The 13,012-nt window shown below is 38.9% G+C and overlaps 1 protein-coding gene across 1 annotated transcript; it reads right to left on the reverse strand.

The window, feature by feature from the left end:
• Nucleotides 1–2,345: 2,345 nt before the first annotated feature.
• Nucleotides 2,346–3,278, reverse strand: LOC105944958 (olfactory receptor 10J1-like). The gene has a single exon (XM_012951856.2). The coding sequence runs from the start codon at nt 3,276–3,278 to the stop codon at nt 2,346–2,348; it is 933 nt and encodes a 310-aa protein (XP_012807310.2).
• Between the last annotated feature and the right edge of the window lie 9,734 nt (nt 3,279–13,012).

The following is a 13,012-nucleotide window of genomic DNA, read 5'->3' on the forward strand; positions in this document are numbered from 1 at the left end:
AATATTTGCATGGAAAGCTGAGATTGTTTTTAAGTTTAACAGACTTTTCTAAAGAGGAAACCTCTTTTAATTTCTGAAAAATGAGTGCGAGTATGAAAAGCTTCTGCTCTAAAATACTCTGTATGACACATGTAATGACAACTGGAGAGCTGGAAAGAATTCAGAGATTTCTGCTTACGTAACACAAATACACCCAGCCTTTGAAGGAGAAAAGCCCCACAATTGAGTGGGATATTGTTGAAAGTGAACTCTTGCTCCTGGCTAAGCCCTGGTGCCGGGAAGGAAGGAAAGGAGCAGATAAAAGAGGGAGTATGGTTGTCCCTCCTTTCCACAGAAGCCTCTCAGAGGGGCTTGAATTCTGATGGGGCAGGAATGGGAGAATGAGGCATCAGGTAGGTGGTTTGATAATAACACGTTGAGTCCTGTTCACTTCATTACTGGGCCGCCTCTACAGTTAAAGGTCCTGGGGCCTTCAAGAAGAAGAGACACATGGGGGACTTTGGGGCTAGAAGGACCTGTAGGTGATCACAAACAAGTCATGAATAAAGACCACACTGATGGAAAACAAACAAACAAACAAACAAACCTGGAAATCACAGAGTCCTCTCAACACTTGCCAGTGATGATGGCCATGGTTGTGTGTCTCCCAAGAAGCCAGCCTGGGGAGGTAGAAGCACAGGTTAGGCTCCAGGGTAAGAAACAAGAAAACTTGACCAGAACTTTATTCATCCCAATGACAGTGGGAGAAAAGTAGAAAGAAGGGAAGGAGCATAACCTTGAGTTTTTTGTTTTTACTCATAACTCGATTTATTAACCATTAGTTGCTTAAGTTTACATGAAAAGGTTTAGGTGGCTTTTTCTCCATCAAAGTGTCTTATGAGCTGAGAATTATGAAATAGATTGAATGATGGAGTAAATAGCCTGCTATTATTTCATTTTTAACTGAGTCAATTTAATTTTGTGGAGATTTTCAGGTTAGAATCCCTTATTATTTACATTGTTCAGTTTTTTGTAAGTAATGAAACGATTTAATTTTTCAGAGTATGTGGTGTTGACTCACATTTCCACTTAATTCTCTTTCCTTGCCTTTGTGGCCTGGCTAGCAAAGGAAGGGTGAGGGATCAACTGGAAGGACATTTTCTTTTTCTTTTTAAATTTATTTATTTGAGAACAAAAGACAGATAGAGAAAGAGAGAGAGAGAGAGAGAGAGAGAGAGAGAGAGAGAGAGAGAGAGAGGGAGAGAGAGAGAGAATGGGCACACCAGGGCCTCCAGCCAGTGAAAACGAACTCCAGATGCATGTGCTACCTTGTGCATCTGGCTTACGATGTGGATACTGGGGAATGGATCCTTGAACCAGGGTACTTAGGCTTCACAGGCAAGCACTTGACCACTAAGCCATCTCTCCAGCCCTGGAAAGTCATTTTCTGATTGTTCCTCTGAACCCTCATTACATCTTGCATCCCACCACTATGCATCTTTAGGGTCCGCCTCTAACTTTCCTTCTTCCAAACCAAATTCATAGCATTCTCATTAATATGCTCCCTGGGAAGCCTCCTATTATTCTCTGAAGCCACTTTTCAATCTTGACTAGGAGGGAGGCATTTTCTGCAGCCCCACAAGCTCTTTTTCATTATACTGTTTCTCTTTAGTAAGAAGAAGCAAAGAATCACAGCAGGTCAGTCACTTGACCTCCATGGACATGACCAGAGTCTCATGGCTGCCAGAAAGTGATCAGGAGTCTTCTCCACTTATCTTGTCTTCACTCTCCACCCTGCTCCCTAGCTCTCTTTCGCTTGGAGTTTCACAAGTGGTTGCTTGAAAATATTCTCTTGGGGGAATTTTTAGCTCATTCCAAACCCACTTCTTACAAGATATCCTTATTTTTGCTTTGCTTATCTTATTAAAACACAAGGCAGTTAGATTTCTGCACACTGTCTTCCTAGTAACCAATTGTTGAAGCATCTAATTTACATTAAAGTAAGATTCCATTGAGTAATGTTTTTAACATGTCTTATGCTTTTGCAAAGTGGACTGGTCCTTTAAATTTAAACTTGAAATGAATACCAGATCATACTTTGACCTTGTAATTATCTTCTGGAGTAGGGCCAATGGCTGACTACATATAGGTCTGTCAAATGACCTGTGTTTTTATTATGTTAACAAATAGGTTGAGGAAATGAAATTCAATTATTAGAGGCTAACACCCAGCTTCACTTTTGCCCTGGCTCTGGCTGTGATGTACGAGGCTTCTAATCACACGAAACCCTGGCTTTGTAACTCTGCCTATAAGGTTCCATCTGGAAACATATGCATTGATTTGAATAGAGAAAGAGATTTATCATTTTAAGAAAGGGATTTTCTACCCAACACTCTCCGTAGAGCATCTTTGACTTCTTTGTTCCTCAGACTGTATACAACAGGGTTTAGCAAAGGTGTAATGACTGTGTAGGTCACTGAGATCAGCTGGTCCTGATCCTTGGTATTCTCTGACTTGGGCTTGAAGTAGGCAATGGAAGCACAGCCATAGTGGATGATGACCACAGTGAGGTGGGAGGCACAGGTGGCAAAGGTCTTCTTCCGGCCCTCAGCTGAAGCAATTTTAAGAATGGTGGAAATAATGAGGACATAGGAGATGAAGAGGAAGGTGGCAGGGGCTGTGATGGCCAGGAGGCTAATAATTAATGTCAAGATATCATTGATCATTGGGGTAGCACAGGCCAAGTCCAGAACAGGTCGAACATCACAGAAGAAATGCTCAATCAGTGAGTTGCAGAAGGGAAGCCTGAAAATAGCCACTGCCTGAACTAGAGAGAGCGAGAACCCGGTGGCACAGACTGCCGATGTTAGCATGCCACAGACCCTCCAGTTCACGATGACGTTGTAGCGAAGTGGGTCGCAGATGGCCACATAGCGATCATATCCCATGACTGCTAGCAGGAGACAGTTGGTGATGGCAAAACCAAGGAAAAAAAAGAGCTGAACCCCACAGAACTCCAGTGAGATGGATTGACTCATGCCTACCAGGCTAGAAAGCATGCGTGGGATGATGACCAGGGAGTAGAAGGTCTCTGAGGTAGAGAGGACACATAAGAAGAAGTACATGGGCGTATGAAGGTGGTGGTCAATGCGGATAATAGTCACAATGATGACATTGCCAGTCAAAGTTAGGATGTACAGGGCAAGAAAGACAACAAAAAGTGTGAGTTGGTGCTCTTGGAAATTGGCAAAACCCTGGAAAACAAACTCCCTTACCTCTGTGAGGTTGACTTTCTTCATTGAGGATCTCAGGTCTGAAAGACAAAGAGGAGGTCAGGACCATGTCTCACCTCTAAAGATGGTCCTAACCCAGAGTACCCTGTACAGAGCAAAGATTCAGAACAGCAGAAACCCAGCTCCGAGCTCCATAGATCAAGTCCTTCCTTGAGAGACATGGCAGACTCAGCCCTTGGATTGATCCTAACAATGTGAGCAAACTGTGAACCACACTACTTGAAAGTTTGAAGTAGAGAATTCTTTCCAAGTACATTCTGGATCCTTTCAGGGAATATCCTATGGAACTGGACTCAGTATTTTCTTTAAGATTAAATTTTCTTGAAAAGATAATCACATTTTTAAAACACAATGTTATTTATTTAAAAATTTTCAAAAATATTGATATCTTGAAAAACCATAAAAGTTTGACATTGTAACTTATGGTTAAAAGAAGAACTCTGAGGTCTGGGGGAGACGGTTCAGTAGATAAATGTTTGCCACATAAGCATGAGTACCTGAATTTGGATCCTCAGTACCTACATGAAAAATAAGCTATGCCAGTATCTGTGATCCTGCATGACTACAGCAAAAAGGGAAGCAAAGACAGGTGAATCCATCAAGATCTCATGGTCCAACTAAGCTGGTGAACAACATGATGAATGAGAGATTCTGAGTCAAATGTAGTGGAAGGTGAGGATCAATGCCTGTGAAGCCTAAGGATCTTGGTTCAATGCCTGAAGTCTTTTGATCTCCACATGTGTACACATGTGTGCTATTGCTCTTATTTGCATATATATATGTATTGAAATTGTTACACTTAAGGACAGAAAGCACCCATCAATATTTAACTGAGGTCTAACAACCGGAAAAGCTCTATAAACATAAAGTTGTTAAACACAAGAAATAAGCTACTGCCTGAAGGTAACCTTGCCAATAAGTGTCATAAAACAGTTAAAGATAAAATGATTCAAATAATATGAAAATATTTAATATAATAGAAAATGAGAGTATTTCTCACCTCATTTTATGAAGCTGGTATTATTTTAGCACCAGATTTTGGCCAATCGCACTTTCTTTTTTTTAAAAAAAAAAGGATTTTTATTTATTTATTTGCAAGCAGAGAAAAGAAGTGAGAAAAAGAGAGAAAGGGCACCACAGGACCTCTAGATGCTGCAAATGAACTCCAGATGAATTCACCTCTTTGTGCATTTGGCTTTATTTGTATACTGGGGAATCAAAACCAGGTGGTCAGGCTTTGCAGGTAAGTGCCTTAATTACCTAATCATCTCTCTAGCCCCTCACTTTTATATAGATACCAAATTATTGAACAAGATATCAAGTTAGATTTATTAATATATAAAATGAATCCATGAAAAAAGTTTTATTTCAGAATGGACAGCTATGTTTAAAATTAAAGCAGTCCAATTATATATTTCCTCAAAAACCTGTTTAACTGAAAATAGTCATATCATTATCTTAACAGCTTCCAAAAGCCAGTTTTTTAAAAAATTCAATACCTATAGTTGACAAGAAACTTTAGAAAGCTGAGAATAAAAGATTTTCTTTAAGTAGAAAAGAGCATGAGCATTTCCATAGTCAAAAGCATACTTAGTGGCGAGATGCTGAAGAATTCTCTTTAAAATGCAGGACAAGATAAAGATGAATACTTTATTTCCTTCTCTTCTACACTGTATTGAATATTCTGGCCAACCCAGAAACAAAGAAACAAGCAACTATAGATACAAGGATTGAGAAGGAAGGCAAAAAATCCTATCAGCCTTTACAGATTGTATTCATAGAAAACTCAAAAGATACTACTGATAAATTATCAGAATTTAGCAAGATTTATGGTATATAACATTATGTATACATGCATACACACACATATCTATATATCTGTATATATCTATATCTCTCTATATATATATTTAATTATTCATTCTAACTGAAAGAAAATTAAAGAGCCATAGTTTCAAAAACATATGAAGAACTCACAAAGAAAGACCTTTATGGAGAACATCTCTAAACTTTAACAAAGCATACTAAAGAACACTGAAATATGTCTATTGATTTCAAGATAATCCTATTTCAACTAATCTAAAGTTGATCTATGGACTCCATATAATACATTAGAGTATCAAATTGTTATTTTTAATTATTTGTCTTTTTTGAGATTAGATTGACAACTAGTCCTAAGATCTGTATAGAAGTTCGAAGTTCCAGACATAGTCCAAAAACTCTAAGATAAAATGAATAGGTTCATCTTCCAAATATAACTACTTAAGATGAGGTCTCAGTTGTAAGAAGGTGCTAACACCAGGGAAAGCTGTTATAGCAACACAAGAAAGAATGAATTATATGTGATATAGAAGGTGGGGAATAAGTTATTTCCTTAAAATCTCTCTTAAGGCTATTCTCACTACTATCTTCCCACCTATATACACCTCATCCTGCTATTTTTTTTGACATCACATTCTTTAATAGCTCTTCTCATATGCAACTGAAATTATTTGCTGCTGAATTCCAATCAAGCTTTTAAAGGAGTCATGTTTACTCAGTTTCATATCTCCAGAACCCAGCCCAAAATATGACAAATCTTAGATTTTTTTTTTTTTGCTTATTTTTATCTATTTATTTGAGAGCAACAGACAAAGAGAGAAAGAGGGAAAGGGAAGGAGGGAGGGAGGGAGGGAGAGAGAGAGGGAGGGAGGGAGGGAGGGAGAGAGAGAGAGAGAGAGAGAGAGAGAGAGAGAGAGAGAGATTGAGACTGGGAGCATCAGGGCCTCCAGCCACTGCAAACAAACTCCAGACACATGTGCCCCTTGTGCATCTGGCTTATGTGGATTCTGGGGTATCGAGCTTTGAACCAGGATCCTTAGGCGTCACAGGCAAGCGCTTAACTGCTAAGCCATCTCTCCAGCCCAAGTCTTAGACTTTTTATAAACACTTGTTAAATAAATGAATGAATGAAGGAATATTTTGGAAGAACTTCTAGTCCATAAGAGCAGACCCATCCCTTTGCCAGATATCCAAAGGGGCATTGCTATGGGTACCTAGAACCATTATTAAGTATTGAGAGAAAACTCTAGACTTCAAAGCCACAGGGCAGAGAGTGCTAGAAAAGGTGATTCTTTCCTGTGGGGAGTGCAAGGGTATGGAGCATGTGAAGCTGCCAAGCCACAGAGGAAAATCTGTCATGCACATAGACAGGAAATTTTAATATCCACCAAGTTCATTAAGCTGGAGAAATGGAGAGGCTACCAGAGAGGACAGCCATCGAGTGATAGTATATGAACATGATGGACCAATAAAGTGTTGGCTCACCACTTACCATTCAGAAAGGACATACTCAACTGAGTTTGAGCTGGTTTTCAACCCTCAATCCATGCTTTGGTGGCAGTCCTTTTTCTGAAAAGATAGTAGAAATTTCTATGAAAATTTTCATATTAGAAATTCATTTCTTCTTCAGAAATTACTACATGATAGAAATGTGAAGAAATAATTCCACAAAAGACACAGGAGTTGACTAATATTACCCACTTAGTGCATGACATAGCTAACTCAGAGGCCCAGCTATCTTAACCCTTAACCCTGGGCCCTTTGGAAATGAAAAAATCTCTATGTTGGAAGAGGAAATTCTGTCTCAAGTGAGTAGCAGATAGATGTAGGAAGTGAATGAACTTTCATAAGGAGAGCATAAAAAGACAGGAGATTTTTGTTTGGGATTGGTTTCTATGTTCCCTGTGAAGATACATGACCATGGACTTGAGGAGGGTTCTACACTTTCATTTCCTAACAGAGGTACTAATGTGTGGTGGGAGAGCAAGGTTTGTGGAAGAATGCTTCCTTTTTCATTTCCTTTCTTCCTTTTTCATTTTCTGCTGCAGTCTGGCATGTCTCAAACCCTGGCAGCAAGTAAATTCATATCCACATCACATACAAACATATGTGTTAGCTATTGGGCCAAGTGTATTTTCTCTGCAAGTAGTGATCTGGATGTCCATATTATGGTTTTTAAAACAGGCAGAGCCAGTCACCCAACTAAGGTCTGAGCATAAGAAATAAAAGGAATGAAAGTGGCATACAGATATAAAAAAAAATTGATAGACAAATGAAATTGACCGATCAACTGGAATGGCTGATGCCTGAGGCAGGCAGAAAACAACACAAAAACTAACATTAGGTTAAGATATGCTATAAGCTAAAGTTTAGTGACTTCTCTGCAAGGAAATAAAATATTCTTGCTTTGTTGATGAAAAAGTTGAAGCCCAATGGAATAAATACTTTCCAGCTCACATATTATCTATTAATTGGCATGGCCAGGTGTGAAACACAAGGGAGTCTGACTATAACCCATATATTTCCATGGAAGTAAAATCCAATAGAATGATTCAGGCAAGGTATGGAGGTTTAGAGGGAAGGAAGACATTGACTGTATGAATGGTGCCTAACCCTCAGCTTTACACCAGAGACATCCATAGTGGATGACAGCCCAGGGGTTGCAAAGGCTTATTTACTGTCTTCTCTGTGACTTTCAGCAGATTCTTCCATTATTTAAAGTGAAACTTATGAGACTACTATATTTCACTTTAGTTTTCACCCAAGCGTTATGCATGTTACAGGGTAAGTCTAAAACTTCAGTGCCAAGAAAATCATCTGAAAAACAGTCTAGAAAATGGGAGGAAACTAGAAAATTTAAAATCTATTCTTTTTTTTTGTTTGTTTGTTTCTTCCTACCAACAAGCACTTACTTCTTGTAAACCCACCGAAGAAAATAGAAGAAATTCTCTTAGGAGCTTTGTATCTGAAAAAGACCAGGGATGGGGCTCTCTCCAAGAGGCCTGGCTGGGAGAAACTGAAAACTCCAAATAGAGAAGATCAGCATTTCCTAAGCACCAGCAAGAAGCTCATAATGTAGTGACCTCTAGGCTAAAGCTCTGGTCCTGTTGGTGTGGGAGAGTCTTTCTACAGAGTGGAAACCTCTCACCTTATGTCTAGAAATGCAGTTTATTTATCCTGAAAAAGAAGCAGATCTATCCACTCCAGGACTCTGAAATCTTCCCTTGAGGAGAATCTTTCCTTGGCACAGGGGCACTGGAGGAAGAGTATGGGGTTCTATCCCAGGAGCCTCATTAGGAATTTATGCAATTAGCATAACTAAGTTTGCTTTGGTTAATGGCTCACGAGAACAGCTTGTATCTTAGAAACTGAAATGTGTTTTGTTAACAAACTTGTGAACCTAGAAGAAAATATGCCAAAGAATAATGCCAAATAAAGTAATGGTCTGTTATTCTATGTCTGGTAATGTTTTGTTCATTTATTTAATAAACAAATCCTATTTAATATTACTTATGTGCCAGTCAGTATGCTGAGTACATTAACACAGAAAAATTGGTCATGGTGTTTGCTCCCATGGAGCTATCAAGGAGGGGGCATAGCAAGCTGTAACTAATCTATCAGTAGGTATGTGCAAATTTGAAAAGAAAGCGTCTTCCAGATAGATCCACCACAGGTGCAAATTGCTTGGTGAGCATATGATGCATTTATGAAATTAATAAACAGAATTTCTTTCTACAACCAGAGCTCTGTTTCAGGATTCGTGGCTTCTGAAGTGGACTATGGGTTGGATTTTATCTCCTACTTACTTCCAGCCAGTCCATATAGGCATATTTAAAATAAATAATCTTACAATTGCCTTACTAAAAACAAAAATAAATTCTATTAGAATAAAATATATCTTTCAGCCCTTCTCTAAGTCATAAAGTTTGGTTTGGAATGTTTAAGATAAATGTGGGTCAATTAGGTCAAGTTAGGGTGGGAACTTTAGGTAGAGAGAAGAGATGTGTAAAAGACTTATGAATTAGAGCCAGAGAGATGGATAAACAGTTAAATACACTTGCTCAAAAAACCTGCCAGCATTCTGTTCCCCAGTAACTAAATAAAACCATATGCACAAAGTGGCACATGCATTTGGAGTTCATTTGCAGCAGTAAGAGGCCTGGTGTGTCCATACTCTCGTTCTCTTTCTCTCTCTCTCTCTCTCTCTCATTTGCAGCAGTAAGAGGCCTGGTGTGTCCATACTCTCGCTCTCTTTCTCTCTCTCTCTCTCTCTCTCTCTCTCTCTCTCATTCTCTCTCTTTCTCTCTCTGTGTCTCTCTTCCATCTGCAAATAAATAAACAAAAATGTTTTTTAAAATACTTGGTGAATTAATGTTAACACATTCTGAGAAGCTAAGGAATGACTAATTTAGCAAAAAGTATGTAGGGAGAGAGATCATGCTTGAAGGAGATGGTTTGAGAACAGGAAGAGCAGAGCTTTGTACATCTTCAAGTTTGCTGTCAGGCTGTTGTGGAGCCAGCAAAGATTTTTTTTTAATTTTTGTTTTTTTGATGTAGGGTTTCATTCGAGCCCAGGCTAAGCTGGAATTCACTAGGTAGTCTCGAGGTGGCCTTGAACTCACAGTGATCCTCCTACCTCTGCCTCCCAAGTGCTGGGATTAACGGTGTGCACCACCATGACTGGCTCAGCAAAGCTTTTAAGGAAGTGAAAAGCTCAATTAGATATGCAGTTAATATCTCGAAAATGAATCAGAGAGGCGTAAGGTGGGCTTTAAAAAAGACAATTAGAAGGCCATCACTGTTCTCCAATTGAAGTATAGTGGAGCTGGAGCTAAGGTGGGAGACATGGTGAGAACATTGACTTGTTAATACAAATAAAGCCAATTTTCATAGGCGTCTTAAGTTATATAATCAGGATAACTTACCTTTTCTAGCAGTCATTTGGGAGCCAATTTTGAAGGGATCTTTATCTAGAAAGAATGGCTTTTTGCAGAAACCTAAAAAGCTACATTATGGTCCTGCTGTGGTAGCCTGGCAGAACACAGGCTCCAGTCACCTTTGTGGAGAATCATCATAGCTTCTCACTCAATTCCCAGAGTCAAGATCTTGAGTAAAGTAGCAGACATGTCCCTTGGAACATACTATTGAAACAAATGTAAAAATTTAGTGGATTGGAACTACTCAGTTCTACCACAGAAGAATTGTGGTAGAATTGCTCCCATTGCATCCTGGAATGATTTTAAAGCCTTCTTTTGTTCTTGGTCTGGTGCTAGTATTTTTACTCAGGGAAGGGGTTTAAGCAGCATATACACAATATGTTGCCCTGTGTCTACCTCATACAACACATTTGGAAGTGGGTAAATAAACAATACTTTTCTTGAGGATCACCATGCCCACTGTTAAATAAAATCATACCAAGATTTCATTTTTAAAATATGACCTTAGAGAGCATTCATAAAAAAAAAAGCTATGCTTGACATTTAGGGATAAGGGTTATCTCAGAGGCCATTCCAAAAATCTCCTGAAAGGTTGTATAGTTTTCAAAATCAGTCACCCTAATCTGTGGATGGATGTAGGTTTCTTTAGGGGAAGCTACAAAGAAAATGTAAACCATATTTGCATCAATGTTGGGTAAAAGGTCATGGTTGTCCATTATGTTTACCCAAGTCAGAAGTCAGGATCTGTTTATCACTAGTAGAGATTTACAAAATATACATTATTATAAAGATCCATTTCCATTCTGCTTTTGTCTTTAGCATCCCATGATCAATTACATAGCACCACAGTGCTCTGAAAGCAACTAATTCAGATTACTACTTCTGTATTTTCCACTAACTGCACATAATCTTTAGTAAACAGCTGCTTGGTACATGATAGCACTTGGTTCTTCACTCATTGAGAGCTCACCTGCCTGTTGACACCAGTTAGTGATTCCAATAGCTACCTCACTCATATTCAACCACAGTCCACAGGGAGCAGACACTGGTAAGTTTCCCATGGCTAAGCCCATATTTCAGTTAATCAACTGAGCAAATTGCAAGAGCTATTTCTATCTCTTTGAGTGGTTATATTGAACCCAGACTCTGGCTAAGTGCACACATCAATACATGTTGCCTATATTAAAACTGTGTTTTCTCCCTCTGTCTCTCACATTTAGAATCAATTTCCACACACATTTTCCATGTTGATGATGCTGTGAATTTGAAGTATTCTAGGACCTGACACTAGTTGTGGCTTTGGTGGCCATGAGGGAGGGTGGAATATAGCGACATAATAAGGGAGACAAGATGACAAGAAATTCTTTGTACACACCAAGTATAAAAGTGAATTAAATGATTTAAAAGCAACACTTAAACATACTGGAAATTTGCCCAAGGCAAATAACAGCCAGAAACATTTATGTTCAAAAAGAATTTTGGCTTTGAACAGCAAGAGTCTGCATACAAGCAGAGGGTTCCCATCATCCTCATCACCTCCACAGTCCAGTGGCAGGACATTTAGTGCCAGCTTCTTGGAGTGGTACGAGAAGTTGTGTAGGCAGTACAAAATGCTTTCTTTTGTATCACAGAGGTCAGTCAGGCTTCTTTTGTGTCAGAGGGGTCAGTCTGTAATTGCAGTGGAGGTTGATTGAAAAAAAAATATTACAGGTTTGCTGGCTCAGTGTGGCAAACTCGTTTGGGAATGGATGGGGAAAACAAACAGCTCTTGTTTTGACATGTGCTTTTGCTGTTGGGAAAGCAACAATCAGTTATGTCTTTAATTGGGAATTCCTGAAAATAAGAAAGCCAGAGATAGGCAGACATAAGTACGCCATGTGGCTTTGGCTGTAGAGAAACAATGAATTCGCAAAGGAAAGCTGCAGAGTCTTACTCAAAGTGAGAGGAAGGAGAGACCTGAGAAGGGGCTGGAACTTCCCATGCAACCACCTGCACATAGGTCGATGAGCCTAGGGTTGTCACAAACTGGCTCTGGGTTGGTTTTGTGCCATCTCTGCCCAAAGCACTGGTGACCTACTGAGTGAAACCCTGCAAATCAGGACTCCACAAAACTAACAAAATCATGACAACACCCACACTGATGATAATAATGATAATTAATTAAGAAAACATAAGCATTCACACACAGAAATTTCTGCTTTAAAATCAAAGATGTAAATAAGTTAAAAAAAACACAACATTTGAAAGTACGAAACAAAATTCAGAGTTTCTACAATATGTGTAGCTTTGAAACAAATAAATCATGGAAAGGAAAAAGAAGTTGTGACCCAAACTCAAGGGGGAAAAGCTTCAACCAGAATTTGGCTGTGTGAGAACAAGAGACCTTGCCTCAAATGAGGCAGAAAGCAGAGGCTGAAACCTAAAATTGTCCTTGTACCACCATATGTCCCACGCTATGCACGCACCTGCACTCCCACACATGAACACACATACGTACACAGTATCAAACACACGGGGAAAAATTTGTTTATGAGTGGCCCTTAGATTGAATTTAGCAATAGAGGTATGACAAAGATTTTATAAATATGTTCATATGCAAGGAAAAGACCCAGTAAAATCTAATTCAATTTATATCCATTATTATGGTATATTTTATTTTTCTATAAATTCTACAAAACAAAATGCATACAGATGGGTACAATAAGTATTAGCTTATATTTGTACATGACTTTTCTTTTTTTCATTCTCTTTAGTTTCCATTGAGAACCATTTTTTTTTCTTCTATAGTTCCATGGATTAGCTTCATGCTCTCTCCAGGGTTTCATAACACTGCAGTCTGGGTCAGGAGAGCTGTTTTCCTTCCTAGAGATTTGTACATACTTCCTAACTCAAGTGGCTGTTGACAGAGTTCAGTTCTTTGTGTTTTTAGGTCCCAGGTTTTCTCTTTCTGCCTGTCAACTGACTGCTTGCAACTTTTAAAAG

The sequence above is a fragment of the Jaculus jaculus genome, chromosome 1 (genome assembly GCF_020740685.1).
Source record: "Jaculus jaculus isolate mJacJac1 chromosome 1, mJacJac1.mat.Y.cur, whole genome shotgun sequence".
NCBI classification, from domain to species: domain Eukaryota; kingdom Metazoa; phylum Chordata; class Mammalia; order Rodentia; family Dipodidae; genus Jaculus; species Jaculus jaculus.

What these genes read in the sequence shown, in the direction of transcription:
- LOC105944958 (XM_012951856.2), bottom strand. Translation starts at nt 3,278, where the DNA reads ATGAAGAAAGTCAACCTCACAGAGGTAAGGGAGTTTGTTTTCCAGGGT.